Genomic DNA, 16,961 nt, shown 5'->3' with positions numbered 1-16,961 from the left:
GTACAGGGAGGCTGTAAAAACAGATCCGCTACAGATTGGGAAGCGCGGCGCTATAGACGCGGGATCTGGTAGGTCCAGAAAGGAGAAAGGGGGAAAGGAGTCCAGGACAGCTGGCAGTATTTTAAAGAAGCCTTATTGAAGGCACAGAAAGAAACCATTCTGACACGTAGCAAGAGAAGCAAACATGGTAGGAGACCAGATTGGTTTACGGAGAAATCCTTGGTAAACTTAAGTACAAAAAGGGAGCTTACAAAAAGTGGAAACTTGGACAGATGACTAGGGAGAGCTATAAATGTATAGCTCGAGAATGCCGGGAGGTTATCAGGAAGGCGAAAGTGCAAATGGAATTGCGACTGGCTAAGGATGTGAAGGATAAAAAGAAAGGTTTCTACAGGCATGTTAGCAAGAAGAAAGTGATAAGAGAGGGTGTGGGGCCCCTACAGGATAAAGGCGGTAACCTAATGACAGATGATGTGGGGAAAGCTGAAGTACTCAATGCTTTCTTTGCCTCTGGCTTCACGGACAAGGTCTGCTCCCAGACTATTGCGCTAACTGACACAAGATGGGATGAAGATGGACAGCCCTTGATGGGCAAAGAACAGGTTAGGAACTATTTAGAAAAGCTAAATGTACACAAATCCCTGGGTCCGGACTTAATGCATCCGAGAGTACTGAGGGAGTTGGCAAATGTCATTTAGGAGCCTTTGGCCATTATCTTTGAAAAGTTGTGGAGATCAGGAGAGATCCCGGATGACTTGAAAAAGGCAAATATAGTACTCATCTTCAAAAAAGGGAAGAAGGACGATCCAGGGAACTATAGGCCAGTCAGTCTTACCTTAGTCCCTGGCAAAATCATGGAAGGGATCCTTAAGGAATCCATTTCGAGGCACTTGGAAGAGGGGAAAGTGATCAAGAATAGTCAGCATGGATTCACAAAGGGCAAGTCGTGCCTGACCAATCTGATTAGCTTCTATGATGAGGTAACTGGCTCTGTAGCCATGGGAAAGTCAGTGGATGTGATCTACCTTGATTTTAGCAAGACTTTTGATATGGTCTCCCACAATATTCTTGTCAGAAAGTTACGGGAATGTGGATTGGATAAATGGATGGTAAGATGGATGGAAAGCTAGCTAGAAGGTCGGGCCCAGTGGGTAGAGATCAATGGCTCGATGTCAGGAAGGTGGTGGGTTTCTAGTGGAGTGCCCCAAGGTTCAGTTCTAGGACCGGTTTTGTTCAATATCTTTATTAATGACCTGGATGAGGGGATGGATTGCACCCTCAGCAAGTTTGCGGATGACACTAAGCTAGGGGGAGAAGTAGATACACTCGAGGGCAGAGATAGGGTCCAGAGTGACTTAGACAAATTGGAGGATTGGCCCACAAGAAATCTGATGAGGTTCAACAAGGACAAGTGTACAGTCCTGCACTTGGGAGGGAAGAATCCCAAGCATAGTTACAAGCTGGGGACCAACCAGTTAAGTAGCAGTTCTGCAGAAAAGGACCTGGGGGTTACAGCGGATGAGAAGCTGGATATGAGTCAACAGGGTGCCCTTGTAGCCAAGAAGGCTAATGGCATATTGGGGTGCATTAGGAGGAGCGTTGCCAGCAGATCCAGAGAATGATTTTTCGGATCTTGTGAGGCCACATCTGGAGTATTGTGTCCAGTTCTGGGCCTCCCACTACAAATAGGATGTGAACTCATTGGAGAGGATCCAGGGGAGGACAACCAAAATGATGAGGGGGCTGGAGCACATGACCTACGAAGAGAGTCTGAGGGAGTTGGGTGTGTTTAGTCTGCAGAAGCGAAGAGTGAGGGGGGATTTGCAGGGGCGGCCCGTGAGTATAGGCAGACTCGGCCGTCACCTAGGGAGCCGCCTTCAACAGGGCGCCCGGGGTGCCCGATGATTATGTCACGGTCATTGACGGCCGAGCAGGCAGGGGTGCGGATTGTACGGTCCATCTGGGGTGCCAGCTGCCGCAGCCGGCCTCAAGCTACTCCTGTGGATTTGAGAGCAGCCTTCAACTTCCTGAAGGGAGGTTCCAAAGAGGATGGAGAGAGGCTGTTCTCAGTTGTGACCAATGGCAGAACAAGGAGCAATGGGCTCAAGTTGCGGTGGGAGAGGTCCAGGTTGGATATTAGGAAAAACAGTTTCACTAGGCGGGTGGGGAAGCGCTGGGCTGGGTTCCCTAGGGAGGGGGTGGAGTCTCCATCCCTAGAGGTGTTTAAGTCTCGGCTTGACACAGCCCTGGCCGGGTTGATTTAGTTGGGATTGGTCCTGCCTAGAGCAGGGGGCTGGACTTGATGACCTCCTGAGGTCTCTTCCAGCTCTATGGTAGGACTGGCCATGCTTAAGGGAGCGTCTTGTCCTGAGGGCCACCAGGGGGCGCCCCTCTGTCCAAGACCATCCCGCCGCCTGCTGTGTCGGGTCTATTTGCTCGCTGCGCGGCTTTGCCAGCTCAGCGCCCGGCGGGCTCCAGGCGTCTCTTCTCCTGTGACCTGCTCTCGCGGCGCGTTCCGAGCGACGGGCTCCGGCTGCCTGCTGGCCCCGGCTCCCTAGAAGCGCCTCTGCCCGAGGAATTGGGGACGGGGGATCTGCCTGCGGGAAACAGGACCCGAGCAAGGCAGGGCGGGGATGGAGAAGGAGCGCGGGACGCCGACCCAGTACGGCTCGCTGGAGTCAACCGAGTGGGCGGCTGCGGACCCCGCCAAAGGTGAGGGCGCTTCGCGTGCGAGGGGAGCAGCCAGGCACCCCGGAGATCCCTGCCCGGAGAGCGCAGCCGCCTCCCCGAGCGGCGGATTCGAACCCGCATGCGACGCCGGCGGAGCCTGCTGCTACGTAGCGCCCGTCTGAGCGGCCCCCAGCGGGGCTGGCCTCCTTACTCCCCCGCCCCCGGTGCCTACGAGGGGTGCACGGGAATCCGCCGGGGGGGGGGGGGGGGTCAGTGCCTCTGGGTGTCAGTGCCTCGTCACCTTGGAAGTTGCACAGGGGCGAGCCGGGCTCCCCCCAGCCTGCCCCCGGGGGGGTCTCGGTGCCTGCCTCGCTCGCTGGCAGGGCGCAGGCCACGGGCCGTGTCGGAGCAGCGGCGCTAGTGGCGGGCGCTGGGGGAAGCGGACGAGCCGGCTCGCGCGTAGGAAATCCTGGCTGGGAACCAAGAGTTCTGTTCATTCACAAAAGCGGCTCTTCCCGGCGGGCGGGCGCGCGGCCGAGGGCAGGGGCGAGGAGGGGCCCGCGGCGATGGGACGCGCCCCGGGGGAGAACGGGGGAGCGGAGGCCGCCCGAGCCCCCAGCCCCCAGCCCCGAGCCGTGGCTGCCCGTGGCACGCGAGCCCGGCGGCCCGGGGGGATCGGACCCGCGGGCCCAGCAGGGTGGATCTGGCACGGGGCGGGAATAGACTCGCTCGCCGCGCGGCTCCGGGTCCCTCCGCGAGCATCGCGGGGCGGCGGGCGCCGGTGCCAGCTGTGCTGGCGAGATGGACGCGTCTCCCCTTGGGCCGGCCAGTCGCTGCCTACTTAGTCAAGTCTGCAGCCGTGGGGCCGGTGGCAGCGCAGAATTCCGCTCCCTGTCCCCCCCCCCCCCCAGCTCTTTTATCAGCTGCTGCAGAGCTATGGGGAGTGCGGACTAGTGGTTAGAGCGGTAAGCCCGGGAGCCGGGCGGGTGCAATAAGGACTCCAGGGCTCTCGACAAGGATCAGCTGCTCATTCCTCAGGCGGCGCGTTTCCCGCCCTGTGCCCGACTCTCCGCCCGTGGACTAGGGATGATCCCAGACCTGCAGGGCTGGAAGGGAACCTCCGCAGGTCGCCAAGGCTGGGCCCAGGCTGACCCTGGCAGGGGCTGTCCAACCTGCTCTTTAAAACCTCCGACGAGGGCGATTCCACAAGGGCCCCTGTTCTGGAGCTTCCCCTGGGAGGCAGGAAGCTGTTTCCTAGTAGCTCCCTGCACCTGCCGATGAAGCCTGTTGCCTTTTGTCCTGTTAATCACCCTGCTCTGTCCAAGGGCTCCTCATGGAGGCTCTGCCAGGCTGCCAGGCTGCCAGGCTCCGGCTCCTTTTAACCTTCCCTGTTGGGTCAACTTTTCTAAACCTCTGGACTTTTGCTCCGCTCTGGACCCTCTCCAGCTCACCCACATCTTCCTTAGCCAGTGGCAGCCAGAACTGGGGCCCACTACTCTAGCCGAGGGTGCCAGTGCCCGGTACAATGGCCCCGTCACCTCCCCTGTCTTACACACCCCAGCGCATTCCTCTCTTTTGCCAACAGCATCACAGGGATTGGTATTCAATGTGTGATCCACTACCACCCCCCCCCCCGCCTTTTAATCTGTGCTGCGCTTAGCCCGTTATCCGCCGTTTGCAGCTGTGCGTTTCTACGCCAGCACCTTGCACTGGTCCACTTGGCTTTATTGAACTGAGTCTTGTTGATTTCAGACCAATTCTCTAATTTGTGGAGATTCGTTCTGAATTCTAAGCCTGCCCCCAAAGTGCTTGCAGCCCCTCCCATCTTGGAGTCAGCCTCATATTTCTATAAGATCACAGAGCGGCCAGACTGGGTCAGAGCAATGGTCCATCCAGCCCGGTGTCCTGTCCTCCGATAGTGGCCAGTGCCAGGTGCCCCAGAGGGAGTGAACAAAACGGAATCATCACGTGATCCCCCGTTCCCAGCCCCTGACAAACAGAGGCTACGGACACCATCCCTGCCCGTCCTGGCTGATAGCCATTGATGGACCCAACCTCCATGCATTTATCTAGCTCTTTTTAGAACCCTGTTGAAGTCCTGATCTTCACAACTTCCTCCGGCAAGGAGTTCCACAGGTTGATTGTGCATTCTCTCCACTCCATTATCCAAGTAATGAATGAAGATATTGAATAATACCAGACTCTGGATCAACACCTGTTGGACCAAACTAGATACGTGTTTGACTCTAATCATTGATAACTACTCTAAATACCAGAGGAGTAGCTGTGTTAGCCTCTCATCCACAGCTCTTCTGTCCACTCCCCTAGGAAGGGTGCCCCCTTCTCACCATTTGGAGCCAAAAGGAAATTCTTCACTTGGATTCCACCTCACAGTCGCTCCAACATGCGGAACAATTATTTCCCCCGCATCCTTTATTGTCCAAGGAGCACTGGCAGGAACTCAGCAGGGACTTGCAATTCCTTGGTCCTTATCTAATGCTCCCAGGAGACAGGAGGGAGAGCCCGGGGGCCGACTGGAACACGTTTCAAAGCTAAGAGTTTCCAAATGAAAATGGAAATGGGCTGAGTCCGGATAAGCATGTTCCTCCATCAGGAGTCGCTAGCGAATGTCACTCCTGCATTTCCAGGGCTGGGAATGATGCACTATCCAGGAACAAAATGCAATGTGCTAAGACACCCCATGCACCTGCCAGCCATGCTGCATTGCTGGATGCAAACTCACTGGCGCCCCCAGGCCAGAGCCACCGTTTATACATTGCTAAATGCAGTGGAGGCTGCAAACGGCAAATAACACCCAAGGAAACCACCACAACCAGGAAAAGAAAACAGCTACTGCCTCGTGGCACCCCCTCCCCCCTCGCCGCCATCCCTTCCCAGTCACCAAGGGGACACCCAGACAACTGTAGCTGCAACCAAAGCCAGAGGAAAAATGCAGCAAAAGGCCAGATCCTCGGAGCTAGTTAGACACCTGACTGGCTGAGACGAGTGGGACTCTCCCATGTTCCGGGGGAGTTTTCATCAGAGCGAGAGGTTCTTCTTCCAGGAGTTGTGGCCTTCCAGTGCTCTGCTCAGCCCAATGGAGCCTAGGTAAGAGCTTCAAACCCCCATCTCCCATGGACTGTCATGGCCTTCGGAGCATGAAACATCACCCTCTAGAACAGAGGTCCCCAATGTGGTGCCTGTGGGTGCCATGGCGCCCGCTGGGGCATTTATGTGCGCCCGCCTAGCACCGCCCCTGTGAGCGCAGCGCATGCGTGGCCCCCGCCCCCGGGTGGCCCGACAGCCCCATGCGGCACCTGCCACCCAAAAAGGTTGGAGACCACTGCTCTAGAAGTAGCTCCCTTTTCTGGCCATGAGACCTGGGGCCTTAGCGAATGAAACTTGCCTTAAGTCCACGTCATTACGGAGCAGAGCAGCTTTAGAGTGGCCGGCCTTGTCCAGCCTGGTGCGAGAAGCCACACTTAAATAAGTGCAGGACAGATTCGGGGCGCATTTAAAACCCTAAGAGGCGCGAGTGCCGGCAGCGTGGCTAAGCCCCCCACATGGTTATTTTCATTACTTGCCCCATTAAATTGGTGAGAGCGGAGCCAGCTAGTGGCGGGGCAGCTGGAACATCACTAGGGCAGTAACTGCATGGCAGGAGCTCGTGTCGGGCAGAAGAACAAGACGCCGAAGGGGCTGGATGGGCTGGCGCACGGCAGGGGACCAGTCGGAGTCTGCGGCAGTCGGTGTTCCCAACACAGCGGGCAGCGGGCCCCGAACTGCTGAGCTAAAGGAAGATCTGTTAGGAATTAGGGGCCAGAGCCCCTTGTACACAGCTGAGCAGTTCTGATTCCATCCAGCATGGCTCCCGGCACACTGGCCAGGTCATGGCAGTCCATCGGCACCCTCATCTCTACGGGAAGGTAGCGCCCATTACACACAGCGCCAGGCAGCAAGTTAGGGCAGGAAGGGATGAGGGACCCTGAGCCCAGCTGATCTGGAGTGGGGACAGGATTACAAGGAATCTTTTCACTCCAGATACTGAGGACTAAGGGATCTGCCCATTGTCAGGAATCAGGGCCAGCAACCGAGTCAGCCTCCGAGCAGCCTAAGGAGCACAGCTGCCCTGCAACCGGCTGCCTGATTGGCTGCACAGCCTGACTGGTGGGAAGAGCTCAGTTGGCTGGCACCTAAAGCCAGCAGCACCAGCTGTGCTTTGGGAAATGCTGATGTCTGTGAGAGCGCCTGCCTGGGGCACTGCCCTGCTCCTGCCTTCCCTCCCTCCCACCAGGTGTCCTGGCTCTCACCCCAGGCTAACCACTGGGCTTGACTCCTGCTCTAACCATTAGGCATGACTGCCTACACCCCAGGTTGTGACAGCCTTTGAGCAGCCTAGAAAGGCAGCGTGGGGGAAAGCGGTTCTGGCTGTTAGCAAAGCCACAGCGCAGCAGAGGAGCCAGAGACGTGCCCCGGTGGTGCAGCAGTCCCAGGACGGGGCTCTCAGCGCTTGCGGAGGTGCTGGTGGCTGACAACAGAGAGACGGACCCGAGCACGGGGGGGAGGAGGGAGGGGCTGAGGAGAGGCAGGGAGCTGGAGACGAGGACTCCTTCTGGAAAGGGTCCGTTAGCCCGGGCCCTTCCCACCCTGCGCGGGGCTCTCCTGCAGCGCTGGGCCAGGCATTGACTTCCACCTCAGGCTGCTCCGGGCGCTTCCCACAGTCACCTGGGCGGTAAATGGCCAGGAAATCACAAGGCAACACACTCAGGCAACACGATGCCGGTCGCTAGGTGAGTGCCACCCCCCACACCCCCACCCCCACACACTGCGGTCCTCTGGCACATAGGGTTGCCAGATGGTTTACCCAAAAATACCAACCCTCCCCCCAAAACAGAAACACCAGGGAAAAAATTCTGTTGAGAAAAAAAATGGGGGGTGGGTGGGCCCAAGTAGTTGAGCAAAACAAAAATAAAAAGGACCCCCGAGAGTTATTAAGCAAAACAAAAAAAATTAAAAAACCAGCCTGGCCCCTTTAAGAACAGGCTGGGCTCTGCCTCTCTAACAGCTGCTGACAGCCATCTAGTGTCCCTGCTCCAGGCCAGAGAGCTCCCCTGCAGAGCTAGGTAAGCGGGGCTGAGCCCGGTTGCTGAGTGTGTGTAGGGTCGCCAGGTGTCCAGTATTGACCTAGACAGTCCGGTATTTTTGCCTCCTATCCGGGAAAAAAATCAGAAAATACAGGACATTTTAGGACATTTTAGAACATTTAGATATTTTCTGAATTTTTTTACCAGACAGGAGGAAAAAATACCGGACTGTCCGGGTCGATCCCGGACACCTGGCCACCCTACTGGCACAAGGGCATGTCTCGGAGCCCGCCCGGATCACTGGGTAGACGCCCATGGGGCTGAGCTGGCTTGCGCTCTGGTGAGGCCTGTGGCCGGCGCGCTCACTCCCGATGCAGCCGCCCCCCAGCGCCTGCCGCCCAGAGCCGAAGGACGAGAGTTGTTCTCCCTGAAGAGCCGGACGCCAGGGCACAGACTCTGAAGGGCTGAGTAGGCTTTGGAATGGTCCCAGAACCGGGGCGCCAGCTCGGGAGCCAGGTCCAGTCAGACCAAGCCCGGCTGCTCGCACGGCACAGACCCGGGCCCTGAGCCGCGGGCCCACACCCGGGAATTCTCCTCTTGGCTACTCACTGATGAGGGCTGGTGAAAATTCCCAGTGCTCGCGGGCGACTTGTGGGCAGCGAGGGGTGGGGCCTGGACGATCCGTTCCTCACTGCACAGCAGCCATCCAGCTCCCGGCAAGGGCCTGACATTTAGAAAAGGCAGGTGCACCCTCCGCCCCTCCTCCCCTCCTCCCCTGGCAAATCTGTGGGGCCTACACTGAGCACTTTCTACCTGAGGATGGCACCATGCTTAGCTGAGGACCCCTGAGCCCCTCGGGCCCATGGAACCGGCCGCCAGTGCTCAGTCATGGCAGCTGCCCTGTACTAGTCCGTCTAGAGCAAAACTCTGATGTGGCCTGTGAAGGTAGAGTCGTTCCGTGCTCCCTGTGTGGACAGACCTCCCAGGGAGAGCCGGCACCAAAGCTGGGATCTGCCCCCTGCCGCTTCCTGCTTTTCCAACTTGCCTCGGTAGTCTGACCTGGCCGTCCCATTGTCAGTACGATGGATGATTGAACGTGCAACACATTGGTCACTGTGTCGCACTGATTGTGAGCAAAACTGACACGCCTGATAACTAGGGAGAGCTCGGAAGTGGCAGGTTGTAGGAAATGGGACTGGACTAGAAAACTCGACATGTCACATAAAAAAGGATGGAAGCTTCCGCCACGGTAAGAGATGTAGGGTCTGTTGCAGAGCGTAATGCCGGGAGGGGTCTTTCTGGGTAATGCAGCAGTGAGGAAGTGCTGTCTAGTGAGCAGAGCAGAGAGTTGGAAATCTCGCAGGACTCGGGTTCTGATCCCAGCGCTGTCAACACATGGCCAAGGAAGGCACCGGGAAATGTGAGTAATGAAATGCACATATCTCCAGGAGCATCATGAAGGTCAGGGCTGGGCCCATCTCTGGGGCATCTGGTGCTGTCCACGGTCCGACCCTGGATCCACTGAGCCCGTGGGTTTGGCCCAGTCCGGCAGTCCCTGTGTTCCCATGTCAAACAGCACGTTGACTAGACGTTGCTTGATCACCCGGACACAACCAACATGCACAATCGACTGGTCCTGTGCGTTGGAGAGAGGGCCTTGCAATGTGCAGCGATTTTCCACCGTGGCGCCTGAGGTTCGAGCTGTCCCTCTCCAAACCCGATGTTGTCTGGAGCAACCTAAGCAGGAGACTTGGATGGCCGGGGGGGTCCCTGCTCTGACCGTGTTTCATGACAAAACCTATCAGCCCTGCACTTGCCTCATCCCCAGCAGGAAAACAAGCAGCTCTGTGTGATGAGAAGCCAGAGCGATACCGACTCCGAAATACTGTTTAAAATCCTCGACTGACTCAGTTTCTCTCTCATTTGCTCTCTTGCGGCTCCGGGGGAGGCGGTCGCAGGTATTCCTAGGGCGTGCTGGCCGAGGAAAGCCCGGTAGCTCATTGGCTTTGATGGGTAATTGGCAAACGCAGCAACAGAAGAGGGAGGGTCAGCACTTCCTGAGTGCTCAGCCTCTCGCTGAACCTGCTCCAGAAACGTAACTTCTCCATGGCCAGGCTCATGGTGCGTATTGCCCACCTTGATGGCCATGCGGGTTGCTGAGCAGAACCCGCCCAATGAGGAGCACACAGGGCAAAGTCCAGGAAATAGAAATAAGGGAAAACTCCAGCCCCTCAGCGGCTTTCCTATGCCCCTTGGTCCAGAATCCAGGCACTATCTAGAGTGGCACCACCATGGATGGAGCTCCAGATTGAGGGCTCCTGCTAGAAGCTGTAGGACTCTCTTGTTCTGATCCAGCCACGAATGCGAAGCCATGAGGCACTCCACTGAAGGCAACAGGTCTGACCCTGGCCTTGTCTGCACCGGGGGCTTATTGGGCACTAACCAGCCAGCGGAGACGCGTTCTAGTCCACTTGAAAAGCATAGTGAATTCATTGTGTGCCGAGTCAGTGCACACTCACGTTTCTATGCACATAAGCTTGCAGTCCTCCAACCATTATCCCACGCTGCTTTGCATGACACCAGGACTGGCTGGGCTGTTTGCTTTTGTGCCTTACACTGCATCCAAAGCAAAAATCAACCCGTTAGGCCAGTTCTACACTGGTGGAGAAATTGATGTAAGACACATAATTTTAGCTACGGCATTTGCACAGCGAGAGTCAATGTACCTTACATCAATTTTCTGGGGTGGTCCACAGCGGGAGGTTGACAGGAGAAATGTGTCCATCGACTTCTCTTACTCCCCACGACTGCGGGGAGTACTGTGATTGACAGGGGCACCATCAGCATTGGATTTAGTGGGTCTTTACTAGACCCACTAAATCGAACTCTGGAAGATTGACCGCCGCAAGCACCGACCTCCATGGTGGTGAAGACCAGCTCTTAGATCAACAAGCCACTTTTACCACTTTGTCTCCTGTTTTCTAACCCAGTTCATTGCATGTTTCATTTGCAGAAGAAGAAATCGTGTCCATGGCCGATTCGACTACCACCGTGGATGACATCGAAGGGGAGCTCTTTAAAATCGAGAGGATAAGAGAGGTGCTGGTGAGAAGGGAGTCAGAGCTGAGATACATGTGAGTAGGCTGACGGCTTCCTGTCTCCTCCTTGGGATTGCCCTTTGAGACCTTCTGTCCCTGGGGGAGCAGGCGGGGAGGGTGCATCTTCCGGTAGAGTGAAAAGCGTCCCGAGGGAACCACAGATCGAGTCAGGCACAGCTCAGGGGCTTTTCCCGGCTGCAAAGGATCCAGTCTGGGAGCGAATCTGGCTCTGCATTCAGCGCCTGTGAGCAATCGCATCTGAACAGGTCGTGTAGCCAACCCTGCCGGGCAGTGAAAAGAACGGGATTTCTTCATTGTGAAAAATACCCAGAGGAGCTGGTGAAAGACGTCACTGAGAACCCCCCTCCCCCACTCCGCCTCGTGTGACTAGCTCCATGCCACGGGCCTGGTGGGGACAGGGGTGGGGGTGAAAGCAAGGAGCCTGGAGTCCAACCTGGAGGTGAGGGAGGTTTTGTATCTGACGGCCGGGGGAGCCAGCCGGACGGAGCAGGCTGCAGAGTTGTCCTGAGGAATCGTACATCCCGGCAGAGGGAGGGCACCTTGCACCTCTCTTCGGAAGAGAACCCGCCCTAGCTCTGGAGACTCCAGGCGAGGTTAAATCACCCGGGAGGTGATGGTGGGGGGCTGGAGGAAGCAGCCAGGGGAGAAGGCCAAGGTAATATCAGCCCTTCAGCGGAGGGAGGGCATCCTCCACGGGACGTCCCCACTGGCGACTTAGGGGGGACCTGGCCCCCGGAGCCCCGGGAGACGAGAGGTGTTTTCTTTCGGGCGCTTCTGTTTTTGCCCCACGTGCACATCCCAGTGCTGGCAGCTAGGGCCTTGTATTGGGACCCCGTCGTTTTCTAGCCCCTCCCCTTGTGAAGGGCCTTTAGCAAGAGGCAGGCAGCCGCAGCAGGCCCCTAGGCAAGGGCGAGGGACCCTGGCTCTGTGCTCTCGGATGGGGCGGGGCTTTGGGCAGAAGGGGCTGGGCTGGGTGAAGCCAGCACCACCCCCAGCCCTTAGAGCCCCCCAGCCCACCGAGCGGTGCTCCAGTGGCGATTTAGGGGAGCCCCAGGCCTTTCAGAATCTCCGAGCCCCCCTTTGCCTCCCCCCATCAGTGTGCCGGCACAAAGCCCTGTCGACTGTCTCAAGGGTGGAAGGGAGCACGTCTCTGGGCTCTACGGCTGCAGACGGAGGCGAGGGGGGAGGGAGAGTGAAGGGTTGACACACACAGCTACTGAGAACATTCATTCAGCCAAACTTGGGGTGCCAGAGCAGTGCGATTGAGGGGGCCAGAAACTGGTTCTGGATGGTAAGCAACCCAATTTCCCAGGCCTGCTCCCCAAAATACTACGGCTAGTTCTGCCGAGGGCCACCAGGCTTGCTACTCACGGACCCAACTGAGCACCGAGAATAGTTGCTCCAGAACTCGAAAGGACAATGAAGCCACAACCAGGCCTAAGGTCCTTAGAAGATCTGCAGAGGTTCCTCACAGCTGTGTTTGTAACTATGACTCAGGATTGCTGGCTGCCTGAGCACCGGTAGGTGGGGGTGTTCATTTGCCTGTATCAGATACACCAGCTGGAAGCTGCAATATGACTGGCCTAACAGCAGGGGTGAGCCTACCCATCACATCAGAGCCATGACTCACACCACCGGCCCTTAACTACCCAGCAAAATTGCACGGCTCTACCGTGAGATGAGAATTGAAACCAGCGTAGTTAAAGCAATGCAAAAGGCGAATAGGTGTGCTTGTTTCTAGCGCTGGCTGAAAGCCAGTTTTCCATTCCATGGAAGTCCTGAAATTAAAAACAAAATTAATTCCACATTGGAACAAAAAGCCAAAATCTTGAAATTTCTCATGGAATGAAAAAAAAATCCAAAAATGTCAATAATGTCAAAACACTGAATTTAGACTTTTCTGTTATACTGAAACATTACATCTAATAGTGCATGTGGGATATGACAGTGAATGTTTTGATGAAAATACACTGAAACAAACTGTTTTACTTCATAAAATGACGCTCAACATCATTGAAACGAAACAAAAATGTCAAAATGGTTCTCTTTGAAAACGCAAAGCAATTTCTTATGTTCTCATGAAACATTTTGCTTTTTGACAAACTGCCTTCCCCCAAAAAGCCTTCCCCCCAAAAAAGGCGGGGGGGGCAGTTTTTTGCTCTGGTTTAACACGCTTAGTTTAAAGGCCAGTTCACATTATCCCAGTATAACGTTCTCATGTTGCCAAGCTGTAACCATTCACTGGAGTGCATGGTACTTTACAGCAGTAATGGGTCGTCTTATGGGGATGTGTAAAGGGGTAGGTATTTAGCACGTCTCTCTCTCCTCCCCCTCTTCCCCCCCCCCCCCCCGTCACTTCTGTGCTTCTGGGGTGGGGGTCCCTTGAGGCTCTGTGAGATGTAGAAAATACTCTGAACTGGCCGGTGATGAGGGACAAAATGTCCCCATCCTGTTGACATGTCCACTGGGGTACCAGCTGCTGTGGTTTTGGGGAGCATGATCCAGGGCTTGGGCCTGGATCCGGAGCCTAGCGCAGGGCATTGCCGGTCTGCCAGGGACGAGGCACCCCCAGATGTCATGTCTGCCTAATATCTGCTCAAACCGCCATCAGTAGTCTGATCGCCCTGGAACCGTGCTGCACTCGCATTATGCAGCCAGCCAGTCCTTTGTTATTCACTGTACATACAAGATAAACCTGCTTGCCCCAGCGTAGCAGCCGGTCTTTGGCCTTCCTGTGTCTACGGGGGTCAGCCAAAGACCCCAGACAACAATCATTCCTTTTGTGAGAAAAGTCTCTGAATTGCCGCAAGGCCAAAACCTGGACCGAGACCGTCCCGCGGGGCACTCCCCTTACAGAACACGGAGGAATTTCCATCAGTCGTTGCCCGCTCTTCAACTTAATTTCGCTACAATAAGGTCAAGCGTCCAAGGCCATCTCTACGCTGTGGCACAGAGAGCATGTGGGCTGCGGCAAGATCTGCCATAGGGCCACAGACGAGAGACACTGAAACGTGGCGGAAGGAGGAAACAGCGTCAGTCTGCTTAGCTCTGGGGCGACTGCCCTGGGAAACTGCCCTCGGCAACAGCCAGCCCCCTTCCACTGTAAATACACGGTTCTAAAAATTGAAAAGATGGCCTTGAGCCTGCGCCTGCGCCTTTCTCCTTCCTGTGGCTGGTGGAGATTCAGAGCGACAGCTGCAATGTTACAGGGAGGTGGGTAAGCCAGATCGCTGCAATGGGCCAGTGGAGTGTTACACTACGATACCCCCTTCGTATTTCTGAATGAGGCCGGGGGTTGTTCTACGTACCTATCATCCGGGGGGCCACGGCTGCACACTGGAGAGTTTTTAATTTTTCACTGGTGTATCAAGTAGCCGCATCTGCCGTGGTTTTGCAGATGCAGTTCAGGGTTTGTGAAAGATCAAAGCCAGGACTTTCAGCCCTTATGGCATCTCCCAGATGGCAGGCATAGCACTGGCGCTCAAATGGGAGCGTGGACCAGCAGCAGCTCCCGCTGTCCTGGGATTCTGCAGACAACGGTGATTCACGGCTCGGCCCCGCAGCTGGCTGGCGCTGATAAACGTGGGCATGTCGCAGCCCTGCCGGCGACATTCATCCCCCTCCACGAGGACAAGGTCACTTCGGGCAGAGCTGGGAACTGACCTGGGATGTTCAGGGTATTGCTACACAGGGACACTTGGAAACATTCAAACACGCAGGAGCTGAAAGGGCGTCGGTCAGAAAGTCATGCAGCCAAAATCGGTGAACGTAACAATTGGTTGGTAAGAGAATGTGAGTCCGGCGGTGCCTGGATGTGGAGATATTGGGAACAAAACGCGCTCTCCGCTGACTCGCAGCTGTTTCCATTGCTCCCCGCTGACTTAAAGGACCAGACGGCAGCATCTGACTCTCCTGGGTGGCTCCCCAAACCCTCAGGGCAGCGGGAGCCGATGGGAGCTGTACTCCCCTCCCCCAGAGGCAGGCGCTGGATGGCTGGGGATTCTCCTGTTGACCAAATGCTGTGCTGGGGCTAGGCTGGTTCACCAGCATCACTTCTGACTGACGCAGAGAAACCAGCCCCATTCCCTCGTGTGGGCCTGGCCTGAGCCCAGCAGGATCCCAATGCAGAGTTTAGATACATTGTGAGTGTCCTGGGCTATGGGAGTAAGGAATGATGAACCCAAGAATGTCAGAAGGGATAAGAGCCCGGCTGATTCAGGGCTGAGCTAATCGAAGACATTTTCCCTGGAGGCAGGTGGTCCCATATGTGCCTACTACCTTGCTCTTGCCGCTGACGCATCTGGAGCCGCTCCCTGTGGCAGACAGGCCACAGGGCTAGAGAGACCCCAGATCTGATCCATTCTGGCATTTCCCATGCCCAGGTAGCTCTGCATGGGAAATGCTCCTCCCCGCCCCCGCCTCCGGGTGTTTGCTCCTTTACTTTCCCCAGCCTAGCAGCAATGGCCTGTTGTGCAGTTTGAAGGCACCTGTCACCTGCAGACTTTCTGCACCAGCCTGGCCTCTGTGCTTAGCCAGGAAGTGAGTGAGTGAGTGAGTGGGATGGGATGGGATGGGATGGGATGGGATGGGATGGGGTGGGATGGGGTGGGGTGGGATGGGATGGGGTGGGGTGGGATGGGGTGGGGTGGGGTGGGGTGGGGAGGTGGCACAGTTCTGGGAGAGCAGCTCTGCCGCGGGGCAGTGGGGAGCACAGCCCCAGAGAACACCTGACAACAAGCCAGCCTGTCCACTGTTACCTGCTGGGAGCCCTCCAGCGAAGCCAAGGAGCTGCTAGGCTCACCCAGGGCGGCCGCGTCCAGAGGAACCTGCCCCTGCAGCTGGTGCACGTGGCCTGCGCAGCAGAGCCAGCCCCTCCCGCCCCAGCTCCACTGATGCTTCCCGTTCTCCTTGTGTCTCTCCCCGTCCCTAATGAACGTTGCCGTTCTCCTCCCCCCGACAAGGCTGGAGCTCCGGGCAGCGCTGGCCAAACATGACTCATTCCCAAAGGGTGAAGGCTGGTGAATCACAGCCCAGCAGAGGAATGGCTGAGCTGCCGAACGGATGCTTAGCAACCCACCCTTTAAAGTGAACCGGAGACACGGCCGCGGAGAGCAGCACGCGCCAATCAGCGGCGGACGAGGTGCAGCTGCTTGTCGCTGGGCCAGGCAGCTAGAAATGCCCCAGCCTCTCTGCAGAGTGCCGGCTTTCCGGGGGCACTCGCGGAGCCGGTCACGGGCGTGAGCATGTTCCAGTGAGTCCGAAGCAAGATCGGATTCTGCCGGGGTCTGCGACACGCACCAGGCTCGGGTTGTGTCCCGGCTGGGGAAATGAGCTGTGTTGGGACCCGCCGCAGCCCACCCTTTGCACTGGCATTGTTTGACACCACCCGGCTTTGCAGGGCAGGTGGCGCCCAGGCCTGGCCCGGCGCACGTAGGTGTGGGGCGGTGGTGAACGCCCCCTAATTAAAACACTCCAGGGAATGGTTTTTCTAACCCACGTCTTCTTCCCAGTTGGAGCGGAGCCGCAGAGCCGGGGTGAGTCTCCGGTTCCTCTAGCTGGGCCCCCCACTCAGGTGCAGATGAGGGGTGAGCAGGCCACAGCCCTAGCGTGAGGGTCGCCAAGTGTCTGCTTTTGACTGGAAGCCTGGTTGGCAACGACCATGGCAGCTCTGGTCAGCAACACGGACTGGGCCCTTACATGTCCCGTCGGGCTCCTTATCTTGCTCAGCACGGCTCCTGAAAGAGTCAACATCTCCCATTGGCTCCTCAGTGGAGTGATGGCCGGGGGTATCTGTGTGCTACTCCTGCCCCTAAGGCAGGCTCTGCAGCTCCCATTGGCAGGGAAACGTGGCCAATGGGAGCTGCGGGGCGGTGCCTGCAGGCAGAGGCAGTGTACTTTGCACAGAGCCATCTGGCTGCCCTATGCCTAGGAGCCAAGGGACGTGTCGCCGCTTCCAGGGAGCACCCTGAGGGAAGTGCCAACTGGAAACTGTCCCCACACCCGCTCCCATATCCAGTCCTCTGCCCCAGTCCAGACCCCCCTCCCAGGGCTTGCCCACCACACACCCACCTGCAGCCCAACCGCCTGC

At 56.9% G+C, this 16,961-nt stretch overlaps 1 protein-coding gene across 1 annotated transcript in view; it reads left to right on the top strand.

Annotated features, from left to right (window-relative positions):
- Positions 1-2,404: 2,404 nt before the first annotated feature.
- The window catches only part of LOC142819077 (bMERB domain-containing protein 1-like), a 33,515-nt gene continuing 18,958 nt past the window's right edge, over positions 2,405-16,961 (top strand). Inside the window, exons 1-2 of the mRNA XM_075903480.1 lie at positions 2,405-2,712; positions 10,768-10,888. Of these exons, the coding sequence (XP_075759595.1) occupies positions 2,634-2,712; positions 10,768-10,888 (200 nt within the window). The 5' untranslated portion in view covers positions 2,405-2,633. The remainder of the gene's footprint in view (positions 2,713-10,767; positions 10,889-16,961) is intronic.

The sequence above is a fragment of the Pelodiscus sinensis genome, chromosome 20, assembly GCF_049634645.1.
Source record: "Pelodiscus sinensis isolate JC-2024 chromosome 20, ASM4963464v1, whole genome shotgun sequence".
Taxonomy (NCBI): Eukaryota; Metazoa; Chordata; order Testudines; family Trionychidae; genus Pelodiscus; species Pelodiscus sinensis.
The sequence above is the reverse complement of the archived record's forward strand: the minus strand, read 5'-3'. Positions and strand labels throughout refer to the sequence as shown.